Genomic DNA, 13,681 nt, shown 5'->3' on the forward strand with positions numbered 1-13,681 from the left:
AGCATGTCAGTACCTGCTCGGGGGATGTTTAGTGGATATAGGGACACAACACTTACACTCTGTAAGGTTGCATGTACGTAAGCTTGAACACACACACACCACACACACGCCCATGCTTGCCTAAAATCCCACTCCCATGATGTGACCCAGTGAATACCAGTTCACTTGTCTTTCTCCTCTACATGGACTCAATGTCTTCTATGGAATGTCTGGTCCCTGGCTTTCTCTTTCTTTCCACTCGTCTATTGAGAAGGTTACAGGCCCTGTCAGCCTGTAAGGGTAATATATATAAAAAGTGTTGTTGATTAAATACCTCAGTCGCCTTAATTAATAAAACAAACCTTTGTTAGTATGTATGTATTGAGACAAAGGGTTAACCAGAGTTCTATGTACAGTTAGTACTTATACCATATTCAAAACAGCTTGGGTGAAATACCTTACTCATGTATACAGCAGCAACTATTGCCCCCATTTGAACAGATCATTCCAGATTATGTGTTCAATTCAATTTTAAGCCCATTCCCTCTCTCTCTCTCTCTCTCTTTAATATTTCCTCCTGTATTTGTTTTCCCAGCATGCCAGTGTGACCCGCAGGGCTCTCTCAGCACGGTGTGTGATGCCAGCGGCGGGCAATGCCAGTGTCGCCCCAATGTAGTAGGCAGGAACTGTGACAAATGTTCCCCTGCCACCTACCTGTTTGGACCCAGTGGCTGCAGATGTGAGTTTGACTGAATGAAAAGTGACTGAGTGCATGTGTTTTGTGTTGCACAATACAGGCACTGAATCTGACACTCATCACTTTCTTTGGCCGCTCTCTCCCCCCAGCCTGTGATTGCAATCCCCAGGGATCGGAGCATGCATTCTGCCATGAGGCTACTGGCCAGTGTGCTTGTATCCACGGGGTGTACGGCCGTCAGTGTGACCACTGTTTGCCGGGACACTGGGGCTTCCCCAACTGTCGCCCCTGCACCTGCAATGGCCACACTGAGCAGTGTGACCCCTACTCTGGAGAATGCCTGGACTGCCGAGAACAGACCACCGGGCACAACTGTGAGAGGTCAGACAAGTGTTAGTCTTGGTTGAGGAGTCAGGGGTCAAGGAGGCTCATTGGTGTATGTGCTGGATGGGTCGGCATTAGAATAGGTAGTCAATCAGTCTCCTAAAACATAGATAACTTAGATATTATAGGCATGCATGTGAATGATAGAGTGATTATGACCAACCACCTTATGCCTTTTCTCTACAGGTGTCTGGAAGGTTACTACGGCGACCCTGTCCTGGGTTCAGGGGACCACTGTCGTCCCTGCATGTGTCCGGACGGGCCAGGTAGTGGGCGGCAGTTTGCCGGTGGATGTTACCACGGTCTGGACTCTCACTACCAGGTGTTTTGTATCTGCAACCCTGGATACAGAGGTAGGCAGCCAATAACAACCACTTGCCAAGATGTATAGAGCACCCTGTAAACTAGCGGCGCATGGCAGGATTACTCATGTCAAAGTGCTTCTGTTCAGACCTGTTTCCTAGGAAGCAGTAGATTTGTATGCATTCATGTTACTGTGTGGAAGCTTGGTGACTTTCCATGATGTGTAGGTGCTGGCCATGTACACTTACAGTTTGATATATGGCTTGAAAAGATGTGTTGTTGTAGAGGTGAGTGATGACACTGTTTTTGGTGAAGGGTTAATTAAGCGCGTTGCTATCTCTCCTCCCCCTTTTACCTCTCGTTTCTTCTCTCTTCCTCTATGTTTTCCTCTCCCCTACAGGTGCCAGATGTGAGGAGTGTGCCCCAGGTTACTATGGAAATCCCCATGAGAACGGTGGGCAGTGCCAACCATGCCAGTGCAACAACAACATTGACATGCTGGACCAGGAGTCCTGTGATGCCAGGACGGGTGAATGTCTCAAATGTCTCTACCACACTGAGGGTCGAGGCTGCCACAGCTGCAAGCTGGGTTACTATGGAGATGCCCTCACACAAAATTGCAGAAGTGAGTAAAAAAAGTTAACTTGCAACTCTTTATGTGTCAATGTGAGTGGTTGTCATTGTCCAATTGCTAACCTGCTAGTGACGTCCCTTCTCTCCCTCAGAGTGTGTGTGTAACCACCTGGGTACCAACCCAGCCACGTGCCCGGTAGTGGGTGACTGCCACTGTGATCTGGGCAGCGGGCAGTGCCAGTGTCTACCAAATGTGGTGGGTCAGCACTGTGACCAGTGTGCCCCCGACACCTGGAACATGGCCAGCAAGAGGGGCTGCGAATCTTGCGACTGTGACCCCAACCACTCATTTGGAACGTCCTGCAACGAGGTGAGTTCTCACAAGGCCACACCCTTCTTCTGTTGGGTCTTAATACTCCTGTCTCTCTTATCCTATGTCACATTACTAATATTTATGTGTTTTGTCCACAGCTGAGTGGCCAGTGCTCCTGTAAACCTGGCTTTGGGGGTAAAATGTGTCAGGAGTGCCGAGAGCTGTTCTGGGGAGACCCTGAAGTCAAATGCAATGGTGAGTTGCCACATCTCAATCAGCAGCATAGTAGTTATCCGTGCTGGCATTACACTGCCTAAATCCCCATCTAGCGTGCCAGGCGTGTGTGTGTGTGAGAAGGCTCCAACCCAACTATTTTAAATTGCAACACACACAAAGCAGGCCTTTAGTGTTAATCACTGAGATATTACAAGCAGCCCCATTCCTCTAGCCTCTTATCATGGGAATGTGTAGGAGTTTCAGCTGTGGTGGAGAAACTCACAGCATCCTCTCCTTACTGTGGGAGCCAATATTAAGGCCAGATGTGCTCTCTCACCCGACGTCTGTGTTTCTATGACGAACAGGCGGGGGATCTGTCCGAGCCTCCCAATATCCCGCCGTCCCCCACAATGCACCTTTGTTCTGATGGGGTGTCCTTTTGGAGGGACAGCTGTCCAACACAGTGCTTGCTGCTGACAGAAAGGACCCTTTGTCCCAGGGTAGCGTCACTGGAGCAGAGCAGCCTGCTTAATTATCTACTGAAGGACACATGAATTGGCTTCTGATGTAGGCTAGTCCCTTGAGTGGAAACGTGCAGTGACTACAAATGGCCCACTGTGGTAGTTGAATCTACTTTAAACTTCTGTATACATTGTTACCAATCAAATTAGAAAATGATTGTGATCAAACTAAAAATGCAGAGGTCACTTTGACGGCTGTTTAAACATCGAACTCCTTCCAGGCAGGCTGCACCATGTCAATTGTGTCATAAAAGTCCTTGCTGTCCCGTCACAGTGCAGTTTTCTCAGGCTTGTGGTTTGCTGCTACTAGCAGGGAGTGTTGCATGCCGGAAAGGTTTGTGTTTCTTCGCTCTGCGGAGAAGGATCTGTGTTGACAGTCCTGACTGTTTGTTTGGAGAAGGAAGTCTGCTCTGGTTCCCTGATATCGGATTACCTCATTTACCGCAACTAATGTTGACATACCCCTAATCTGGATCAGTCCAACAGCCAAACATTACACTAAAACTAGCTTCAAACGGTACAGATCCATGTTAGTTTATGGTATGTTAGTTTCTCTGGAAACATAGTAACGTTGTACACTTTGAACAATTCAATGAAGGGAGAGAATGGTCAACTGCTCAATTTGTGGTCACATTAATTGATATCACAGTTTACTTTCTTGTGCACCTCCAGCCATTTTTTGTGGCTTTTGCAGTGATTTGACCCTTTTAATCACATCAGTTTACTATTTGAAGACCGTTTTCTGTCTATGGGAGCCATGTCTACTGTTTCTTGTTCATCAAAGCCTTTGGAGGTGTGTGTGTGCGTGTGTGTGTCTGTGTTGGCCCATGGTGAAAGACTGCTCCAGCTGTAGACCATTAAAGCTGTAGTTTACTGATGTGCCCCCATCATCCCCCAACACAGAGGAATAGAAGCCATGTTGGGATCCATGTCACAAAAACAGCTGGAATTTCCCTACCCTGCCTGCTCGCAATCATCTTATCTGACCTGTAACATACAACAGATGCTGTGTAGAAAAGAAAGAAAAGAGGTCCAGCTATCTTCTATAAAAGGCCTTTATTAAAAATGTGTGCAATTTTGTTAGAAACAGCAGAAAGCCTGCGTTAATCAGCCATGTCTTATTGTGCCATGGATTCCAGTTCCCTCTACATATTGCTTGTAGTGTGTTTAATCTGCAATGAGGGCCATTGTTAATTTTGACGGGTAGGGGGTGAGGGTCAATATTTACCTCCCTTCCGTACCTGGCCTATGTGGCCATTTTGTGTGTCAAAGCCATCACCCAGTGTAAACAGAGGCAGTGCTTTAATCTGCAGTGGGGGAGGGGGCTGTGTGAATGGGGACCTTCAGGGGTGGTGCTGTAGTGTGGCGTGTGGGGTCATGAATGTGACCTTTCCTTTTGTCCCCCCTGTCTGCTGATAATGGAGACTGGTGACTGACTCCCCACACAGCCAGTTAACGCACAGAGGAAGAGAGACGGGGGACAAAAGGACAGGTCACATTCATTACATATTTCCACTGAGCCCAGGCCCCTCACCCTCCTGCCTTACAAAACTATAGGAGGATTACGCCACACATCTAAGCCCCCATTTCCCCTCCTCTTTTGTTGCTTTAGCACCCTGAGGTGACTAAAAGTAATTTTTCAGGGTGTGTGTACATCTACAAATTTGAAAAGGTTTGTGGTTCTACAAGTGTGTGGTGTGTCCAAGAAAGTATGTACACTTCACCAAAGATTCTTCAAGTTTGTGTGTAAGAGTAAACACAGGAGGTACCACAGTTAGATATATGGTTGTCATCAGTGGTTCCTGGGGAGTTGTTTGCAGAGTCTGTAGGGGCCCATGGTGGCCCCTTTGTTCTCCACACACTCTACACACTTCCCGTAACGAGGCTGTGAAGTGGGCAAACATCCTCCTCTTTCTCCATTCCTCCTCCTCCACTCCCCTTCTCTCCATCCCATCCTATTCACACAACCAGCCCCCCTAAGGTCACTGGGTTAATGTGGATGGCTGTGGTTCATTGATCTTTGGCTCACCAGAATTTCAGCTGACATCATCTTTACTAGTTGAAACTCCACCAAAAACATTTTATCCACCAGTCAATACATCAGCTGTCCACTCTTAACTCTCCCAATGGTCACTCACCCAGAAATACATGAGGGCTTATCAGTAGATTTAAAATGCAATATGGCTAGCATTAAAGAACTTGAATTATAATGAAAATTAAGTCAAAACTTTTATTAGAACCAAAGGTTAGGCTTGCTAGTCCACATTTCAGAGTTGCTTACAACAGGGTGCCAACTGTGCTTGACACATTAACATGTGATTAAAACCCTATAAAGGTTACGACCCATAAAGCAACAGGAGCTCCCGTCCTTTCCCCTCTCCACAGTGGAGCACTTTGAAATGACTTTAGGAGGATGCCAATAAACTGAATGAGTTTGTAAGTTGACCTGACGAGACAGACATGTCCTTTGAGGTCAAGATGTCTAGCGAGAGAGAGGCGGGCTACTTAAAAGCACTTCCCTGGCTTTGTAAGACTGCTTTATAGGCTCTTGTCCATTGTTATGGGACATCATCTACCTGTTTGAAATGTCTCCCTCCCATTTAGGATCCCTGGAGGGTGACTGACCAGTCAGGATCAGGATGGAACAAAATGAGTTGTAGAAAAAGTGTTGTTTTTTTGAGTCATGCTGAAATAGTTTAGAGTTGAATGAAAAAAAGGCTAGACTAGTAGTAAAACCCATGTTTCCTATTGCCTTGCAGCATGCGACTGTGACCCACAAGGCATTGCCGAGCAGCAGTGCAACAAGGCCAACGGTCACTGTGTGTGCTTGGAGGGCGTGTCTGGTCCCCGCTGTAATCTCTGCGCCCGGGGCTCCTCTGGCACCTTCCCCTACTGCGAACGCTGCCACCAGTGCTTCGCCGACTGGGACGTGATCGTAGGTCAGCTGACCAACCAGACCCACAGGCTGGTCAACAAGGTGAACACCATTAAGGCCAGCGGCATCACCGGACCATACAAACACGCCATAGATAACATGGAGCAGAGCGCCAGGTCCATAAGAACTATCCTGGCCCAGAACCTGGCTACACAGCCACTGTCAGAGATACAGCAGCTACTGGAGCAAGCCACGTAAGTGGGGTCAAAGGGTGGGGTCAAAATGGGTCATTGACAATATTTATCAATAGCAAAAACAGTAGTAGACACATCAAACGCAATAATATACTAATTATTACTGTATGATCCATTTCTGTTCTTTAGAGATCTAATGGAAGAGATGAGCAACAAGCTGAACCTCACTGAGGAGGCGTTGGCCCAAGTATCATCTGATGACAACAGCACCAACACCAAACTGGACTCTCTCAAAGAGGACGCCCAGAAACTGGATCGCACCGTCAAGGAGCTGCTGGACCAAGTGGAGCTCATCAAGAACTCTGATGTTCGGGGTAAGGGACTGGGACAAGAATGTTTGACTTGTTGATGATTGTGTTATACAATGTCATGTTCATTATACTTCCATTTGTCAACTCTGTGAAATTGAACATTGTTTTTGTAATGACAGGAGCGACAGACAGTGTCACAAAGTACTACCTGCAGTCTCTGGCTGCTGGGGCCCAGGCCAACGCCTCCACCACCGACCCAGGCAACCCGGTGGAGAGCTCTTTCGTTCTACGACAAGCTACGGAGGACAAGATGAACGACACCAGGGATGAGTTCCATAGGAGGCAGGAAGAACACTCCAAGAGACTGGACGACCTGGCGGATCAGCTGGAGACATTGGACCTATCAGAACTCAGCGAGAAGGTAAGGCCATAACTGTGGCCTGAAACTGGCTTGCTGATGTTGATCTGTTTGACAGAGATCGGACTCAATCAAATCCCAGTTTGCAAGATAAAACCATCGAAAACAAGACTTTTCTTGAGCTGTTAAATCAAAGCTTATGTGTAGGTCAGGAAGAATGATAGGTTTGATTGAATGAGAAGCATATGCTTAGATCCCATTTGAACTTGTCAAGATGCATATGCTTAGATCACATTTAAACTTGTCAACTCTTTTCACTCTACTGGGCCTCTCTCTGCAGACGTGCGGCAGCCCAGCTGGTGAGGCGTGTGCAGACTCTCCGTGCGGGGGTCTGAGTTGTGTGGACTCTGAGGGGAACAGGAGGTGTGGGGGTGAGGGGTGTAACGGTCTGGTCACCCTGGCCAACAATGCCTGGCATAAGGCCAAGGACTTTGACCAGGAGATCCTCACGGCCATGGAGGAGGTGGACAAGCTCTCCAAGATGGTGAGATCCTGTCTTTGAATTAAAATGAACCAACACCCACTTTGGTTCCTAACCTGTTTGTTTGTGATCATGTGTCCAGGTGTCAGAGGCCAAGGTGAAGGCAGACGAGGCCAAGCTGAGTGCCCAGGACGTGCTGCTGAAGACAAACGAGACCAAGCAGCGCGTGGACCAGAGCAATGAGGAGCTGCGCAGCCTCATCCGACAGATCAGAGACTTCCTCACACGTATGTCTACTCCTCCAATCAACTACATATGTTTACTAACCTGTGGCTTAAAGGTACAATCTAGCTGTTCAATTGTAATTTCAATTAAATGTTTCAAATTATTTCACCCATTGATTCTAGAAGATTGTATCTCATAAACTTAGTACAACTGTCCCTTTCACAAGCTTAGTACAACCCTTGTCTCTCCTGTGGCACCCCCTAGAGGATGCAGCAGACATGGAGAGCATCGAGGCAGTGGCCAACGAGGTGCTGGCCATGCAGATGCCCAGCACGCCAGCCCAGCTCCAGAATCTGACAGATGAGATCAGGGAGAGGGTGCGAGACCTGGCCCAAGTGGAGACTATCCTCAACCAGAGTGCTGACGACGTGCAGAGAGCCGAGAACCTACTGAAGCAGGCAGGCAGAGCCAGGTGACACACACTAACACACACTTGTCAAGATTATCCTTGAATGGAGCACAGATGATGAGGCATGTGCGCAATGCCAGGCACTCCACACACACTCTGGTGCTTGGTGGGCTTATTATTTTCTCCCTCTGTGTGTGTCCCACAGTAAAGAGGCCACAGATGTGAGGGAAACAGCAGAGATGGTGAAGCAGGCTCTGGAAGAGGCTGAGCGTGCCCAGAAAGCAGCAGCCGAGGCTATCAAACAGGCTACCACTGACATTAAAGGCACAAACGACCTCCTGTCCTCAGTGAGTCAACATCCTCCATTTTATCACACACAGCAAGTTTGAACTTTTGGGACTAATCCATTGGTTCCATGTACCGGGAAAACTAAATCAAGCACAGCTAAGGTATTTGACCCATTAAAATGTACAAGTATACCATTAAGTCACCCTGTGCTTGTCTTTATGTCTGAAAAGGTGGAATCGGAGACAGCAGACTCAGAGTTCAAGCTGAACAACGCCACCCAGAGACTGCTGTGGTTAGAGAAGGACATCACACTGCTCAGAGAGAAGGCACAGAACACCTCTCTTAGCTCTGAACAAACCGAGAGAGATGCAGAGAGCATCAACAAAGTTGCTGAGCAGGTCAAAAAGGTTTGTGAGCTACTTTGTGTTAAATTGGGATGTGAGAGTTTGTGGTTTATTTTTCATCCTTGTCATTCTCACAATAAATTGCTGACCTTGCATATGACTGTTCGTGTGTGTGTGTGTGTGTGTGTGTGCGTGCAGGATCTGGAGTCGGAGCTGAAGGATAAGTACAGCACCGTGCAGGACCTGATCAAACAGGAGGCCGGGGGCGTGGCCGACGCCAAGAAGAGGGCGGAGCTTCTACAGCAGGAAGCCACAGACCTTCTGCTACAGGCCAGTGACAAATTACAGCTACTGAAAGGTACAGTACACACACACACATACCTGCACTGGCTATATGCACACAGGTCTCTATCCACACACACTGACACTCTCACACACACACATAGACATGCACCACATAAATCTTCCACAACAGCTTGGGGAGCACCTTGCATGAAAATACACTGAACAAAAATATAAACGTAAAGTATTGATCCCATGTTTCATGAGCTGAAATAAAAGATCCCAGCAATGTTCCATATGCACAAAAAGCTTATTTCTCTCAAATGTTGTGCACAAATGTGTTTACATCCATGTTAGTGAGCATTTATCCATTGCCAAGATAATCCATCCACCTGACAGGTGTGGCATATCAAGAAGCTGATTAAACAGCATGCTCATTACAACTTGTGCTGGGGACAATAAAAAACCACTCTAAAATGTGCAGGAATGTCCACCAGAGCTGTTGCCAGAGAATTTAATGTTCATTTCTCTACCATTAGCCACCTCCAACGTCGTTTTAGATCATTTAGCAGTATGTCCAACCGGCCTCACAACCGCAGACCAAATCATCGAAGCTCTGCAGATTTTGTTGTGAGGATAGAGAATCAATAGACCATTTATTTTGATATTGCCCTCAGGTAGCCTGGAGAGACCGGGTCAGTCAATTACTAATATACTAATACTCTTAGTAAAAGTATTTATCTTCAACTCGCAATCTGTGGATTCTATTCGATTAGATAGATTGAAATTGTACGTTAAACATCACAGCATAGTTGAAAGATATATGTTGCGTAGAATTCCGTAGCGGGTGACCAGCAGAGATAGATGGGATGGGCTGAGGATTGGGAGTGGAGTAGAGTTGCTGTGCGGAAGATAGAATGATGGTCAAAGATAAAAGTCAAAAATGAAGTCAAAATAAAACTAAATAAAAAGTAAGTTTGAATGAAACTGATGGGCAGTGTTTTTACAGCTAATGCCGGTTTGGCTGATGCCGTGCAGGTGTTTGTACACATGCATATACACACACTCTCATTCAAATACACAGACACACACACACATGCAATAGTGCCAGACATGCACTCAAACATATACAGTTGGAATTGCTGTTATGAGTTTAGTTGTCCTTGATGTCCTTTCTTAATTTTTTTCTTGCATTGTTGTTTGCTGTTTTTGTGTGTCTTTTTTGTCTTTAGTTAATTTACTTGGTTGTTGGTGCATTGGGGGTTTCTTCGGGGTGGGGAATGGAATCAATAGTATATTTATTTATTTATTTTCTTCTTGGGGGTGACTGTCGGAGGGGTCTCGGATGGTTGAGGGACAGCTATTGGGGAACTGATGGAGGATCTAGGAGGGTTCGGGTCCTCGATTTCTTTTGTGCCTGGTGGGAGATCTGTCGACGTGCGCTTGAGCAGGGCATTGACCCTGGATGCTTCTGTGTGTTGCTCTGAATGGGAGTCTGTTGGGTGACTGGTCTGGTGTAGTTGTTACTGCAAGTATATTGTATGTTTGGATATTCAGTAAAATTATATATTTTTATTATAATAATAATAATTCTCTACTATAAGCTGCCTCCAACGTCGATTTAGATAATTTAGCAGTACGTCCAACCGGCCTCACAACCACAGACCACGTGTTACCACGCCAGCCCAGGACCTCCACATCCAGCTTCTTCACCTGCAGGATTGTCTGAGACCAACCACCCAGACAGCTGATAAAACTGTGGGTTTGCACAACCAAATAATTTCTGCACAAACAGTCTCAGGGAAGCTCTTCTGCGTGTTCGTCGTCCTCACCAGGGTCTTGATCTGACTGCAGTTCAGCATTGTAACTGACTTCAGTGGATGAACACTCACCTTCGATGGCCACTGGCATGCTGGAGAAGTGTGCTCTTCATGGATGAATCCCGATTTCAACTGTACCGGGCAGGTGGCAGACAGTGTGTATGGCATTGTGTTGGTGAGCGGTTTGCTGATGTCAACGTTGTGAATAGAGTGCCCCATGGTGGCGGTGGGGTTATGGTATGGGCAGGCATAAGCTACAGACAACAAACACAATTGCATTTTATCGATGAAAATTTGAATGCACAGAGATACCGTGCCGAGATCCTGAGGCCCGTTGTTGTGCCATTCATACGCTGCCATCACCTCAAGTTTCAGCATGATAATGCAGGGCCCCATGTCACAAGGATCTGTACACAATTCCTGGAAGCTGAAAATATCCCAGTACTTCCATGGCTTGCATACTCACCAGACATGTCACCCATTGAGCATGTTTGGGATGCTCTGGATTGACGTGTAGGACAGCTTGTTCCAGTTCCCGCCAATATCCAGCAACTTCGCACAGCCATTGAAGAGGAGTGGGACAACATTACGCAGGCCACAATCAACAGCCTGATCAACTGTATGTGAAGGAGATGTGTTGCGCTGCATGGGGCAAAGGGTGGTCACACCAGATACGGACTGGTTTTCTGATCCACGCCTCTACCTTGTTTTTAAGGTATCTGTGACCAACAGATGCATATCTGTATTCCCAGTCATGTGAAATCCATAGATTAGGGCCTAATGAATTTATTTCATTTGACTGATTTGCTTATATGAACTGTAACTCAGTAAAACCTTTGAAATTGTTGCATGTTGCGTTTAGATTTTTTTTCAGTGTACAATCACAACTCACTACCTACAACACACACCCTTAGGGTCCAACCATGATATGTCCTTACAACGCATTGAGGCAGGCATTACCGCAAACATTACACTGTACAGACTACTTTTCAATGGTGTCTGCATAGTGGATATATAAACACGATCCGTTTGTAATACCTATGAGATCTCCATCTTCATGTTGATTCACTTTTCCCAATCAAGAGTTGAACATGAAATTACGCAGGCCCTCTAACTTTCTCTTCTCAAGTGTGTGTATTCACTGCATGACATTCTACATGTTCTGATTATAAAGCCGGTGTGTGGAGGGATACTACACATCCTGTGATTATGAGCAAGTAGTTTGACGGTAGGATCTCTCCATTTTTTGGTTCCCATCCAGATTTAGAGAAGTCCTACGAGGACAACCAGAAGACTCTGGAAGACAAGGCCAACCAGTTGGTGGATCTGGAGAAGGCTGTGAAAGAGCTGCTGCAGGAGATCAGTCACAAAGTCACTGTGTACAGCACCTGTCTGTTTTAAACACAACCCCCAGTACGGGGTTGTGAAAACTGGTTCACATAGCAAAATGAACACCAACCAAGGAATAGAGGCCATTTGAAACCAGAAGATATTTAATATTACTGGCACAGAGCCCCTAGAGACTGAACACATTAAACGTACCACCCACTCACACTCCCTGGTATCATCATTTGAAATCAAAGATTACTGTTTACTTTTATACTGTTTCTAAGTCCAACAAGTGGTATTCGTGTGGGAAAAGCAGGGGATAAAAAATAAGTAATCTGTTTCTATTTGTAGGAAACAAGGAGAGCGAATAAGTGAAAATCTGAATCCTGCCAAAGAGTTTACCATCCAAGCTACAGCCAGCATTTAAGATACACAGTACCAGCTAGACATCATCGCCTACATATACAACGTGACATGAACCAGCCAGACTTTACAACTACCTTGTTTGGCAGTACTTCTAGCACACAGTATGTGTGCGAATGTTATGGTTCTAATTTTTGAGAATGAGAGCGTTGAGGCGAATTTGTGCGTACAGATATTTGGAATACGAAAAAGACCATCCTCAAAACATTTTAAAATAAAAAGGAAAATGTGCATTGTTTTGAAATGGTTGCAAAGAAATTCCCTCTCCATTTAAACCAGAATGTAATTCAATTATTTTCTTGAGCTTGAAAACCACTGTCTTGAAGGCTGAAAGCATGAATGTAAAGGTTTGACTTAACTTTTTTTTTTTTACCTGAGACTGGATTATTTTGTATATTTGTATGCAACATTGTATGAACCAACTGGTTACTTTCAAAGTTACCTTGACCAAAAACTTGATCAACAAATGTATTTTCAATTTGGAGGGAAAAAAACATTGCATTTGAAATCCCATCAAATCTGTGTTACATCTTGACAAGTTCTGAGAGTTATTGTTTTTAAACATATTTACTATTTTGAGCCTTAGCCTCTCACCTTAACACTATAGTGTACCTGTTATGGTAAAATGGGGAAGTGTTTGTGGAGCCTCAGAGTGCTCCTGGGAGGCAGCCACATACAGAGCAGACCTTCTGTGTACACTAAGCATTAGATCCAATGCCTTGGCTAGATCTGAAACACAAGAGACATTAAGCTACTCACAATTCTGTTTTTATCCTTGATTTATTCTCTTATATTTTGTTGTATAGTGTCCTTGTTATTTTATATTTAACAGGCGCTTTAAAACCAATGTATTACAATTATTAGTGCTAGCATAGGGCAATTGTGACAGGACTCTTCATAAATTCTCCCAATATGCCACAAATTTCAATGAAATGCAATCATCCCTTCTTTCCTGGAATAAATCAGGTCTGATATGTTTGAATTGGTGATAGCAGGGTGGTAACTTTCATTTGACTTTAATCACAAATGGATTATTCAATCAAACACAGGCCTATATTATGGACACTGGCAGACAGGTTAACCTGTTTGGGTTGTATCAATCAATCAATCAAATGTATTTATAAAGCCCTTCTTACATCAGCTGATGTCACAAAGTGCTGTACAGAAACCCGTCCGAAAACCCCAAACAGCAAGCAATGCAGGTGTAGAAGCACGGTGGCTAGGAAAAACTCCCTAGAAAGGCCGGAACCTAGGAAGAAACCTAGAGTGGAACCAGGATATGAGGGGTGGCCAGTCCACTTATGGCTGTGCCGGGTTGAGATTATAACAGAACATGGCCAAGATGTTCAAACGTCA

The 13,681-nt window shown here is 45.5% G+C and overlaps 1 protein-coding gene across 1 annotated transcript in view; it reads left to right on the forward strand.

Moving 5' to 3' along the window:
• LOC110499119 (laminin subunit beta-1) overlaps positions 1-13,310 on the forward strand; it is a 33,720-nt gene extending 20,410 nt beyond the window's left edge. The window contains exons 18-33 of the mRNA XM_036958483.2: positions 575-718; positions 826-1,057; positions 1,247-1,413; positions 1,764-1,988; positions 2,089-2,306; positions 2,408-2,504; positions 5,746-6,115; positions 6,245-6,429; positions 6,546-6,787; positions 7,065-7,268; positions 7,348-7,492; positions 7,695-7,902; positions 8,045-8,186; positions 8,358-8,534; positions 8,670-8,829; positions 11,835-13,310. Of these exons, the coding sequence (XP_036814378.2) occupies positions 575-718; positions 826-1,057; positions 1,247-1,413; positions 1,764-1,988; positions 2,089-2,306; positions 2,408-2,504; positions 5,746-6,115; positions 6,245-6,429; positions 6,546-6,787; positions 7,065-7,268; positions 7,348-7,492; positions 7,695-7,902; positions 8,045-8,186; positions 8,358-8,534; positions 8,670-8,829; positions 11,835-11,974 (3,056 nt within the window). The 3' untranslated portion in view covers positions 11,975-13,310. The remainder of the gene's footprint in view (positions 1-574; positions 719-825; positions 1,058-1,246; positions 1,414-1,763; positions 1,989-2,088; positions 2,307-2,407; positions 2,505-5,745; positions 6,116-6,244; positions 6,430-6,545; positions 6,788-7,064; positions 7,269-7,347; positions 7,493-7,694; positions 7,903-8,044; positions 8,187-8,357; positions 8,535-8,669; positions 8,830-11,834) is intronic.
• Positions 13,311-13,681: the final 371 nt, after the last annotated feature.

This window comes from Oncorhynchus mykiss, chromosome 2, assembly GCF_057628025.1.
Source record: "Oncorhynchus mykiss isolate SJ-2025 chromosome 2, ASM5762802v1, whole genome shotgun sequence".
Lineage (NCBI taxonomy): Eukaryota > Metazoa > Chordata > Actinopteri > Salmoniformes > Salmonidae > Oncorhynchus > Oncorhynchus mykiss.